The 11,688-nt window shown below is 54.9% G+C and overlaps 4 protein-coding genes across 4 annotated transcripts; 1 reads left to right on the top strand and 3 right to left on the bottom strand.

Annotated features, from left to right (window-relative positions):
- Positions 1 to 1,917: 1,917 nt before the first annotated feature.
- On the top strand, positions 1,918 to 4,914 carry DICSQDRAFT_93902 (uncharacterized protein; the record flags this gene model as incomplete). The annotated part of the gene is made up of 9 exons (XM_007371010.1): positions 1,918 to 2,225; positions 3,138 to 3,231; positions 3,286 to 3,419; positions 3,664 to 3,780; positions 3,845 to 3,943; positions 4,010 to 4,098; positions 4,157 to 4,281; positions 4,336 to 4,454; positions 4,523 to 4,914. 9 exons carry the CDS (start codon positions 1,918 to 1,920, stop codon positions 4,749 to 4,751), a joined length of 1,314 nt encoding a protein of 437 aa, XP_007371072.1. The 3' UTR covers positions 4,752 to 4,914.
- A 190-nt stretch (positions 4,915 to 5,104) lies between these two features.
- DICSQDRAFT_175133 (Aldo/keto reductase) lies at positions 5,105 to 6,516 on the bottom strand (the record flags this gene model as incomplete). The annotated part of the gene is made up of 10 exons (XM_007371009.1): positions 5,105 to 5,140; positions 5,184 to 5,264; positions 5,357 to 5,512; positions 5,572 to 5,781; positions 5,816 to 5,849; positions 5,949 to 6,008; positions 6,069 to 6,109; positions 6,175 to 6,265; positions 6,332 to 6,417; positions 6,478 to 6,516. The coding sequence occupies 10 exons, from the start codon at positions 6,514 to 6,516 to the stop codon at positions 5,105 to 5,107; spliced, it is 834 nt and encodes a 277-aa protein (XP_007371071.1).
- Positions 6,517 to 9,668: 3,152 nt separating this feature from the next.
- On the bottom strand, positions 9,669 to 10,347 carry DICSQDRAFT_175132 (uncharacterized protein; the record flags this gene model as incomplete). The annotated part of the gene is made up of 3 exons (XM_007371008.1): positions 9,669 to 9,736; positions 9,809 to 10,246; positions 10,311 to 10,347. 3 exons carry the CDS (start codon positions 10,345 to 10,347, stop codon positions 9,669 to 9,671), a joined length of 543 nt encoding a protein of 180 aa, XP_007371070.1.
- A 120-nt stretch (positions 10,348 to 10,467) lies between these two features.
- On the bottom strand, positions 10,468 to 11,139 carry DICSQDRAFT_72016 (uncharacterized protein; the record flags this gene model as incomplete). Its single annotated transcript, XM_007371007.1, has 2 exons — positions 10,468 to 10,710; positions 10,759 to 11,139. The coding sequence occupies 2 exons, from the start codon at positions 11,137 to 11,139 to the stop codon at positions 10,468 to 10,470; spliced, it is 624 nt and encodes a 207-aa protein (XP_007371069.1).
- Between the last annotated feature and the right edge of the window lie 549 nt (positions 11,140 to 11,688).

Below are 11,688 nucleotides of genomic sequence, written 5' to 3'. Positions count from 1 at the left end.
CCTACGAAAGCTAGTCTTCACGCGGACAGCGACAGACTAGTCCCAATGACCAAGTTATGCATTAGCACTCGAAGGGAAGTACAACGCTATGGTCACTCACCTAGTCCCAATGACCAAGAGGTCGAGATGGGGACTAGGGAGCGCCTAAGGGGGTCTTTATATACTAGAGGGGCTGCTTAGCAACCAAGGACAAGGCGCGAGAGTGAGGCAGTGAAGATGACAAAGAGAGAACAAAGGGCGAGAAAGAAAAGGCAAGGGCATGGCGATCACGGGATCGTAGCATGCGGCTGTGGGAACGTATCTACAGTGTCCAAATTGGGATGGGCTAGAAAAGGAAATGGTCCGCGAATGGAAGGTGGGCGTCAAAGGGAGGGGAATGGGCGGCAAAAAGGGGCGTCTGTCCAACGTCCGTGACATGATGGATGCGGAGGAGAGACAGTTGATGTCTCGAAGGGCGCGAAATGGCTAGGAAGGGTGCATGATCGTGTGTGTTCACGTTGAAAGCGTGTCATCCGACGCGACTAGGATTGTCGATCACGCGACATTCCTACTTGCAGTGCGTGCAGCACGGGGGCGAAATTGCGGTCCGCGAGATCGCGATGTGCGTCCGCATGCAGAACTTGACGAGGACGGCTTCGTTGTCGAGGTTGGCAGAGGATAGTGGTCTGGGTCATCGTTGCACAACCCCCCGTAGCGTAACCGATTACCGCGACACAGGTTTGAGGGGACGGTAGAGTTGGAGCCGATGGCATACGTCGTACAGGGTAGACGGCCCGGGGCAGCTCGCAGGGGTCCGGAAGCGTCCAGACGCAAGTCCCTGCTCGATTCGCGAATGGTCTGTCTGAACGCTAGGAAGTGCTGAACAGTATGCACAATATGTTCGTCTCGGTGAGGGTGCGGGTGCCTGCGAAGGTGGATGTAGTCTGTGAAGGGCTAGACCACAGGTATGTCCGCGAGAATAGCGCCATAGAAGCAAACTTGAGGCAGCACGAGGCGTTGCGGATGCATTCATACTTAAAAGAGCCTGAGTCCCCCTGTCAAATACGCATGGGGTCGGAAGTACGCACTCTGTGAAGGGCGACAACTTTTTCGTAGATGAGGATAGACCGCACTATCTATAGGAAGGACGGCTCGGGGGCAAGAACATCTGACCGCGTTGGTATTCACATTGTCGAATGAATTCTCCGGGTCGTAGCGATGGGTAGCTACTCGATACCGTGAGCATCCAGTGCTCAGGGAGAGCTCAACGACATCCTTCTGCAGTGGCATACGGAGACTAGCCATGTGGCGAGCGTATCCCTTCAGAGACGGATTACCTGATCTGCGACCCGTATCCGACCGACCTACGCACCTGCGGGAAGGTCGAAAGGCTCACCGGTAGACCCGCGGTCATTCCTGGCGCGAGGCGCGCCATGCACAAGATAAAGAGAGCCACCGAGACGCCATTGTGTCAACGTTTCGGACACTTGTGCATATTTCTCCTGACGTGTGCGCCGCAGAATGTCGTCATCGAGCGTACTTGGATGTAGGAGATAGCCCGGTGCAAGACTCTAATCAGAGATGATTCGTGTGCACGAGTGAAGGGCAGTAGGAAACAGCGTTCGAATTGGCCCCTCATGGGATTCCCATCTACTCGGACTAGGGCTCACCTAATGTGAAATGTACGAGGCAACGAGATGGTGACGACCGGAAGGAGCGATGGTCGACGCCCAAGGAACCTTTCGAAGTGAGGTTAAGGTTAGACGTCACCATTGTCCAATGGGAGCGAACGTCACACTATAGACCGCAAAACCCGGGCGCTGTCGACGCTGCTAATTCTGTCCCCAATCATGCCTGCGCTCGTCCCTTATATGACCCCACCCCCGTACCTTACCTCACCCTGCTTTCTTTCCATACATCGACCATCACTACCCAGCCATGGCGCACATCTCAGCCGAAGCCGCGCAGTCCAAGCCTATCGAAACCATTCGTCCTGACAGCCTCCCCGAGGTACAGGACCCCAACCAGGTCGCAGACGCCCTCGACAAGCTCGTAGACCACTCAGAGGAGCACGCGGACGTCAAGCAGTCCATACACGCCCCTTTCCACCAGCTATACAACATCCCGCTCATCCACAAGCTCATCCCAGGTCTCGAGAAGCTCGCGAACGAGTACCATGTAGGCAACTTCGTCATCGTACGGAGCACGGGCGAGAAGATATTTGAGAGCATGCCTATCTACCCTCGGTGAGTGAGATGATATTCCATCGAGTCTCAAAGTTCGACTGGTCGTGTGGGATGTCCCTTGAGTTTCCAACCTCGTGTCTTCCTGCGATTGCCTTCGGAAGTTGAGCGTGTCAAGGCTCGACCCCCTGAGGTCACCGCGTTATATCTCCCCGGTGCCCGCGTGATGCCTTCAGTCCGCACACCAGGCCTCCACTAGGGTCCGTTGGAGTCGGTGGCTCATAGAGAGTCTCACATGCGTGAGGTCCGATATCGAGTCGCCTTGGCCTGACGTAGGGCTGACCTAAGGGTTTGCCCAAGGTCAAAGGAATTCCAAACACTTGAAAAGAGTGTTCGGGGAAAACACTTTCCAGTCAGTCGCACATCCTCAACGGGTCTTCTCGACCAGACATCATTGCGTCATCGCTGAAGACGCCCTTGCTGAGCGACACGCTCTGGACCTGAGCGGGTCCTTGCCCTTCAACAGAAACCCCTTTCACGCTCGATCTCAGCCGTTTCCTGGGAACACTACCGGGGCGTATGCAAGTTGTCCTCGTTTTCCCCGGCCAATTCTCGGTGTACGATGCGACTTTGCGGACGCGTGTAGACCCGACCGTCGTCTGAGCCCAGATATAATCTTCACGGCAGGTCTCCATCTGCGGTGAACATGGATATGGTCTCCGAATTCGAACGGAGCCCTACGTGAATTCTTGTGAGAGACATCGTCTGTCAGCACTATGGAACCTTCGTGGGTTGTGTTAGACATGCCTGTGCCTTCCGCAGTCAATTGGTTACAAGTACACGGCATTCGCCTCCGGGTTGATCGTATGTTTTGTGTCCTGTGAGGGGTTTCTCCAGGTTCATGCTGGGGATGGTCGGTTTTGAATGCTGCAACCTCAACGGAATGTGTTATTGACTTGTGTATTTGGAACGTAGGCTAGGTATGCACTTGATGTTTTACGGCGGCACCCAGATCAAGTTGCTGCACAATCGTTCCGTCGAAGTTGTCCTCAAGGATCTTTCACTTCGTGTGCGTGGCTATTCTCGGTCTCCTCTTGTGTACCATCACTGAACGCAATGGTAGCAAGGGAAGGTCTACGACTCCCCCGAGTCCGTCAAGTCTATCCCCTCGTTCGTCAACACGTACTCGATCGGCCTCGACGAGCTGGAGCAGCCGGATATCACAAAGTACAAGTGTTTCAATGACTTCTTCTACCGGTGCGTTTCCTTGCTTCGGTCAGTTGGCTGTGCGTAGTTGTCTCAGGATTGGTACATCCCCTTTGCTATGAGGCTGCTTTACGATGTTCAATGCGTGTCACCGCCCACTTTGACACTGCCTAGCGCGACCGCGTTACTGCGGCGTGCCTGAGAAGACGTCTTAGAAGGCAGAAGGGGACTGCGCACGTCAAATCAGAACTGACATGAAGCCTACGGATGCTGATCGTGTGAATGTGAATAACAGGAAACTCAAGCCTGGCGCGCGTCTGGTGCAGAATGCAGACGACCCCCTTGGCTTCTGCAGCCCCGCCGACTCGCGTGTGACCGTCTACCCGACCGTCGACGCTGCAAAGCAGTTTTGGTACGCCCTTCTCTGTCAGCAATTCCGTCTGCGGCAGAGCGTCTCGTTTATGCTCGTGGGTTAGGATCAAGGGTAGTAAGTTCTCGATCGCTTCGCTGCTGGGCGTTGAACCGGGGTCGGAGAAGGCACGCATGTTCGAGGGCGGGAGTGTAGGCATCTTCCGGTACGTCTTACTCCCATGACTGTCGCGCTGGGAAGGCTTTAGACCTGATATGACCGTGTGTTTCAGATTGGCTCCGCAGGACTACCACCGCTTCCACAGCCCGATCGATGGCGTCCTCGGGGATGTCACCGATATCCCTGGACAATATTACACGGGTATGTGCCAAGCTCAACTCCGAAGCTTATACGAGCTAACAACAATGCGTGCGCACAGTGAACCCGCAGGCGGTGAACGAGCCCGGGTTCGATGTGTTCACCGACAACAAGCGCTCCGTGCTCTACATGACACACGCGCAGTCGAACGCGCCTGTCGCGTTCGTCGCCATCGGTGCTATGCTTGTACGTGCCACTACGTCCTATCTCGTCTGCATGGGCTGATGGGTAGCTGTGCAGGTCGGCAGCATCGCGTGGACTGCAGGCAAGGGCGCCACGGTGAAACGCGTCGACGAACTTGGGTACTTTGCCTACGGGGGCAGCACCGTCGTCATACTGTTCCCCAAAGGCATCATTAAGTGCGTCCCCCCTCCCTTCATCTCCTCTTCTTTTGAATTCAATGACTGACGCACAGCGATACGGACAGGTTCGATGACGACCTGTTGAAGAACTCGGATGTGCCGATCGAGACGCTGCTCAAAGCTGGGGAGTCGATCGGGCAGAGCGTGATGCCTACTGCGGGTTTCAACGCCGCGAACGTGCTTAGGGGAGGGGATGTCACCCAGAACGAGGCGTCTTCTGGTGCGGAGGCGGGGGCGGCTGCAGGGGGATGGGATGTGTGGGGGACAGTTGGGTCAAAGTGCAATGTGTTGTGAATGGGTGTTGCACGGGCAGGAAGACAGGGAGGATAGAGCAACAGAATCTGATGGACATGGACCCTGAACGCGACGAACCAAGTGCTGTACTTTTTGTGTCCAACCATCGTATATATGTGTGTTCGCAAGCTTTGACTCTAGTTTTGCCTGTGGATACCAACATAAGACCCAACGCTGCCTTAGCCATCATCATACATGCATGACGGTGGTTGTTCGAGCGGAGTCGTCGCCTGCTCGTCGTCGATGGGATGAAACCGGAGAGGTGTTTCTATTTCACATTCAAGAACGTGCATACATATTACACAATTCATTGTCGATAGCGGCTACTCCATTATGAGCGACAATACGCGGCCTCACTCCAAGAAGGGCGTGTCCACCATGAGAAGAGCCTGGAATGCAGGAGGGTAACACATCGGCTTGGTCTGCGCTGACAGCAGCCTTGCGGATCAGATCGACTTCCTCGGCGGTGAGCTTAACGTCGACGGCTCCGATCATGGTGTTCTCCTTCATATTCTGTAGCAATGCATCGACAATCTGAGCTGGTGTGTGTTGTCTAGGATCACTGGCAGGATACGTGCTGCAGGGTTGCGAGAACCGGGAATTACCAGAATGTCGTCTCCCTGTGCGAGAAGCCAGGCGAGGGTGACCTGGCCGGTGGTCACACCGTGCTTGGCGGCGATGCCCTTGATTACGTCGACGGCCTGGAGGACTTTGGGGGAGTTCTCCGCGGAAAAACGAGGGAGATAGCGCCGCGTGTCGTCCTCCGGCAAGTCAGCAAGCGAGTTCCACACCACAAGGAGGTAACGATGAACTTAGTCACGCGTGCGGGGTCTTCGTCATGTAGACTGATCGTGGGACGCACGTATTTTCCCGCGAGGATGCCTCGTCCGACAGGCGAGTATGCGACAATCTTGACCCCGAGCTCTCGGGCGGTCTTCAGGATGGCCCCGTACTTCTCGTCCTCGATGTCCAAGGCGAAGGGGGAATACTCTATTTGAAGCGCAGCGATGGGTGCATGGCGTGGGGGCGCCTGAGAGTGTCAGCTGACACTTCGGATACTTTACTTTCCCGGCCCTAGGAAAAAGGGGGGAGGAAGCACTGCGGTGAGACAGAGATGGAGCAGTGGTAGTCAGATCACGCACTTCACTTGCTCGGCCATCGCTTCTACGGTGCGCTGTGGTACAGCAGTTAACATACCTCCCCCAAGGACGACCGGGGTCCTTCACACTTATCTCAATGGGAACCATTGGGTCGGTGCTGCGATGTACGCATCGTCGTCATAGAATTGCATTATTGTATCCCATTTGGAGAACGTACCGGTTCAGGTACCACAGGTCGACATAGTCGGTACCGAGCTGCTGCAACGAGCGATCAATAGCTTTAGCAACATACTCGGGGTCACGTACTCGGGGTCGCCGCAGACTATGCGGCGGTCCGGGAACGGTTTTCCATCGATGGCAAATCCGAATTGGGTAGCGAGGAAGATGTCCTTTCTCCTACCGCTCTTCTGCAACCTGAGCAAGAAGGACTGAGCGAGAAGAGTATGGGATAGAGGGTGGCTTGGAAGAAGGTCTGCTAACCATTTGCCGATCAGCCTTTCGTTGTCATTGTAGGCGTCAGCAGTGTCGATGTGAATATATCCGTTCTCAAGGACGGCGTCCAGAGCCTAGGTGCCCGTAGCATAGTCAGCGGAAGACCGAAGATGGGCATGCATTCATCGCCGAACATCCGCATTGCCAAGTTTGCGAGTCGCGGGGCTAGTCATGGCGGTTTTGCCAGTTGAAACAGGCGGTTTGCGATTTGAAGGCGGTTCGCGAGTTGGGAGTGTGATGCGTAAGATGGGCCAATTTCGGTGGCCATTATATACTACAGAGACGCGCTGTATCGCGTACATACCCCACGCGCATAACGGTAGAAGCCTCTCGAGATTCTTGCCTTGAACTCTGCAAAGGTCGACTGGAAATCAGCTCATGCAAGGAGGTTTGTGAAAATTCGAGATTACCAAGCAGTTCTACGTTCTGGATCATCAATGCACCCACTCTGATGAGTATTCCCTTCCGTATTTCGAGACATAGAAAGAGCTGACCATGTTATATCACGCCTAGCGAGGGCTCGAGTCCAGTCGGAGGGACTCGAGCGATGATGGCGGAAAACCCTTTTAACCATACTTTCAGTGGAGGGACAAACCTGACAAGACCAAGGCGGGACCCACATCTGTAGCAAGGCGATCGCTGCGTTGTTGTAGAGTTTCACATCATTGATTGAGCCTTATAGCCATAGTGAATGATATGAGGATACCTCGATGTTGAATAGTGCAGGCAGGCGTTCGCAATATACTCCTCTCTCGGCACTCGTGGTTGGTGGACGTATTTCATGATCCCTATGCACGATGCCTAGTCAGCGCGCATGTACGACGGTGTCTTTAGTGGACGGAGTGCTCACCATAACAGTAATGACACTGTCTCACAACATCCTACGCACCCTGAGAAGCATTAGAGAAAAAATACCAGTGAGCTTACGGAATAGGTTCTGGCGGAGGAACCTATCATGGAAGAGCTCCAGGGTGGATAGACCGCATAGTCGTCACTCATAGGTCAGACAAGAAGCTGGAGGGTACTGCGTGTACTGTGTAATAATGGTATCTGGATATATGGCACGACAAGCAAGCTCACGAGACGCTATCGGTCATTGCCCGCGACGAAGAAAGCAGCCCGAACTCGTCATTCTGGGCGAGTGAGTCACGAAAACCGCCAAGTTGAGAGGAAGAGACAACCGTCGATCAGCCGAAAGCGCGTCCACGTGAACGCCCGTGTGCCTGTCCCACGCTCGTCTTAACCAGTACTAGGATCTTCGTCTCCTTCAACCTTGCACGCATGTCCGTAAGGAATTCCAAAGCCACGGGGAATGTGCAGCCCGAAAAGTCACTGCAGCTGGCCACTCGGTCAGGGCCTGCTCAATGCTTCTAGCTGCCCTGCGTTCCCGCTCTTGTTTGTCTCTCCTCTCGCTTGGCTTTTCTTAGGCACTTTCTGATCTGCGCGCGTTCGCCGACGTCGATCCCACTTTCTGTAATCCTGATTGCTGATTCCGGCTGATGCATTATCTTCCGACAGCGCATGCCCTGGGGCTATTGTATTGTGGATCAGGAGGAGCCAAGCTCGCTGTCTACGCGCATGATGTACAGATGTGTGAAATCATTGTAAGTATCACTCTCACGTTTTCGTTGGTCTTGAACAGCACTCACGTATAACGTTAGCCACAAGACTACGCATTAGCCTGCCCCACACAACCACTCCCGACTGACCTGAGCACGTCACGAAAACAAGGCTGAACACACGCAGCCGCATTTGGGTTCGTTGAAGTCGCACAGGCGAACGTAGCTGTCTTCGGGGGTTGAGGGAAGGGAGCTGTGGTGGGTCGTGCGGTCTATGGAGAGCGGTCTCCCCATCCAGGTGTGCGGGTGCGCTCCTCCTAATCATCTGCTATGGCTCCATCTTCGCTCCCAGCCCGTCGCTCCCCACTTCCTCCCTTACGTCCTTTGCGTTCCTTAGTACCCTACCGGCGAAGTTTCACTGGACAGCTGCAGAACCCACACCAGATACACATGTTACGTACCAGCGCGCTCTGCGACACCCCCGCGTTCGTCCGCCTGAACAGCCAAATCATGAACTCAAATGGAAGCGACTGCCAAAACCCAAGGCCCCAAAGCAAGTTCAGCCGTAGACTTCAGACCGCCGGGAGCAGGTTTGAGACGATATGCAAGGCATAGGTGGACGTAAGTGTCCAAGACGACGTTCGTCAGTACTCAATATTTGACATTGTCAATTGTTAGTAGCCTTGATAGCACGTCCACACCGCATACAACGTCTCGCAGCTAGTCGTCCTTCCGAAGTGCGAGCCAAATGAATATGTCAGAATTGTCGGCGCGGTCAAGGCTATGCGCAAGAGCGGCTCCGCTGGAGTCGTTGTTGCTATGGGGGACGCAGAGGGCCTCAGACACGGCTGCAGTAGGTGCCAATCCTATGAGCTTGTTGGACATACGTAGTACTCATCCTACGTCTAAGCAAAAGTCTCAAGGCTCCGCATTCTCGGGCCCCACTAAGAGACGTCCGGGAGTACGTTCTACAGACCCGGGAGCCTGCGCTGCGCCTCGCTCTCTGTTGGTGACAAGGAGAAGGTGATAGACGAGCTCGGTACCAATCGAGTTACACCTGCAGATCATCCAGAACGCCGCCACCTGTGCAGCTCTATCCACCTCTGTTGGCAGGGGATGTACCCGACTCTCTTCCTCCGGAGTAAACTCTCGGATGCCTTCCTCTCAGGTTGCGCACTCAACAAAGTCACACCATTGTTACCGGAGGTAAGGAGAAGCACAGGTCTTTATGCCAGCCGTAGAATTCCATACACTCCTAGCCCGTCCCGTCTTCGCACCGGTGCCACTGTCGATTTCTAGGCCTCATCCGCAGCAGCGATGGCCCCACACTTCAGAATCCCCACGTTCACGATGGTTTACGCAGTGCACAGCTTGACGCGGCGCGTTTTCAGTACTCAGAAGCACACACGTCGACATGATACCTGAAACGCTAATCAAATCGAAACCCCGCCCGGTCCAATCCCCTTTGATAATACACTTAGCCCTCTTCGCCTCCATCGCTTCACTGTTCTCCGCCTTGTGTTATTTCAGCCTTCCCCAGCCTCACGCCCAAGCAAAGCCTGCTCCTCTGTGCCGATCACCACCCACTCAAGCCCGTGCTCCACTCCGACGACCCCGGACGACGTACCGTCCGCGTACATGTCGGACCTGGTCCCGGTGGCGAGCATGCGAAGGTGATAGCGCGGTTAGTAGCAGCATCAACCGCATCTGTCGGACAGTGCCGGCGTACGTGAAGCTCCACCTTCGTCGAGTCCCCGACCAGTTTACTAGCCAGTGGTCGGGATTATTGGCGGCGGTGCATGGATGTCTTGCCACTTCAGTCGGTCATTGGGAGCTAGTAGATTGCAAGCGATACAATGAGATACCTTCGCGCGTCTGCAAGCCACAATACTGGGGGATCACTTACGAGGCTCATAGCTCATCCAGAGCTCACCAGGCTTTGCGAATGTCGGGAAACACCCTCGGAGATGCGTCCACCACCAAGTCTGCCAGACCTCCCAGTCGTACGTATAGACCACTATCCGCCGTCGTCCACTGCCCTGTTTGCCGTCCTCTCCGTCTGCATTCAAGGGTGCCGGAGATCCACGAAGCCAGTCCTCCAGAACGCGACCCACTGTAACGAGAAGATCTGCGAAGCATTGCCGCGTAAAGTCGCTTTGCGGGACTGCTGCGAGGGCGATCTGTCGGAGAGGAGCCACACATTGCCAGGTGTCGAGCATCGCCCTGAGTATGTCCAGCGACTTTCCGTCGGAGACGAACTCCGCACCCAGCCAGATGTACGATCGGTCGAGCGTCGAGCAGAGGCTCAAGTCGATGCCCATCGTGTGCTCCGTGGTGGGGTTGACTAGTGCGGTGCGTCAATGACACAGCTAGGCTGGCAACGACAACGTAAAGCGAAATATACACACCGGGATGGAGCATTTCTGCATCGTGGAAGAAGGGCATGCTAACCGTCAATGTCCTGAGACGGGGCCCGCATGCCGATACAAGTCTTTGGACGCAGTGTATATCCACGTCAAACTGGATGAATAGTGTTACGGCGAGTGGGCTACGTATATCGCAGGTTCATACCAGTTGCAGCTCGTCTAGGTTCGGTCTTGTAGACACCGGGAGAGGGCCGAGGGTCCTCCAGCGCACATGATGGCAATAAAGCATTTGCAAGGCCGGAAGGGCGTTGACGATCCTGACAAAGTCGTTGAGGTGCAGGAATGTAACCTTGATGACAAAGAGACGAGCGACATTCTTGAATGCCGAGAGAAAATGGGGGAAGCGGGGATGCAGAGGCAGGTACTGTAGAGGCTTCGCGATCTCCGATACTACGGGTTTTCTGGGGTACCAGCTCTCGTCTTCGCGAACATGGTTGATCGTAAGTTCCTCTAGCCTGGGAAGCTTCCCATGAAGGACGACAGGAAAGACCGAGAGGGGACTTGCTGTGGTGTGGAGGGTGCGTCCGATGAGCGTCACTTCGTGGACGTAGTCGCGTAGATGAGGTCCGTTGCCGAGGACGGCCGCAAACCTATGAAGTGCTGGGAGGTCATGGAGAACGACCGAGTAGAACAGATTGCGTTGTGAGCGAACACGCCAAGCTCTGCATACTAGGGCGCAGTGGTGTAAGGCGCGGGAATGTTCTACTTGGTCTTTGACGTCCACCGAGTAAAGGAGGTCTATTATGTTCTCACAGACCTCGACGGGGAAGCGGCTGATCGTATGACGGGCAGGAGCAAGATCGCCGTCCATCGCGAGAGTTGCTGGGAACCGTGAAAGAGGCCCAAGCATATCAGGAAGGCAGAGACTGATCGCACGACGGACAATTAGCGCTGCCGGTATCTCTATGGCGCTTCTTCTGCCCAGCGCGTCTTTCTTGTTCGAGTACTGATGACGTGAAGGACGAACACTTCGACCAGGCTGCTGTCCTTGTTTCGGGAACCTCCGGTATACGTTCCACGTTCGAGTCGCCGAGGGCATTTTCAGGTGTTGCATTGCGAGAGTTGCTGCGCTGAAGGTACTAAGTATTAACTAATGTGTCATACCCATGACACCCTCGCATCAGTAAAACCGACAATCTCTGAGTGCTGAAAACTCTTAAATGGCACCTCCCGCCAACTTGCGCTCTGCATCCTGCAGTTTTCCGGCGTCTGTTCTCCTTCAAATCAGGCAGAGAGCATCCCTGGCTACCCGCAATCATGCATGAGAGCTGTGGGGGCTTTTGGACGCTTTGTGCACCTGGTGTCGGTGACACAATCCGACCTCTTAAACGAGTTCTTACAGATCTTGCGCGCTAACGGG

The sequence above is a fragment of the Dichomitus squalens genome (assembly GCF_000275845.1).
Source record: "Dichomitus squalens LYAD-421 SS1 unplaced genomic scaffold DICSQscaffold_84, whole genome shotgun sequence".
NCBI lineage: Eukaryota > Fungi > Basidiomycota > Agaricomycetes > Polyporales > Polyporaceae > Dichomitus > Dichomitus squalens.
The sequence above is the reverse complement of the archived record's forward strand: the minus strand, read 5'-3'. Positions and strand labels throughout refer to the sequence as shown.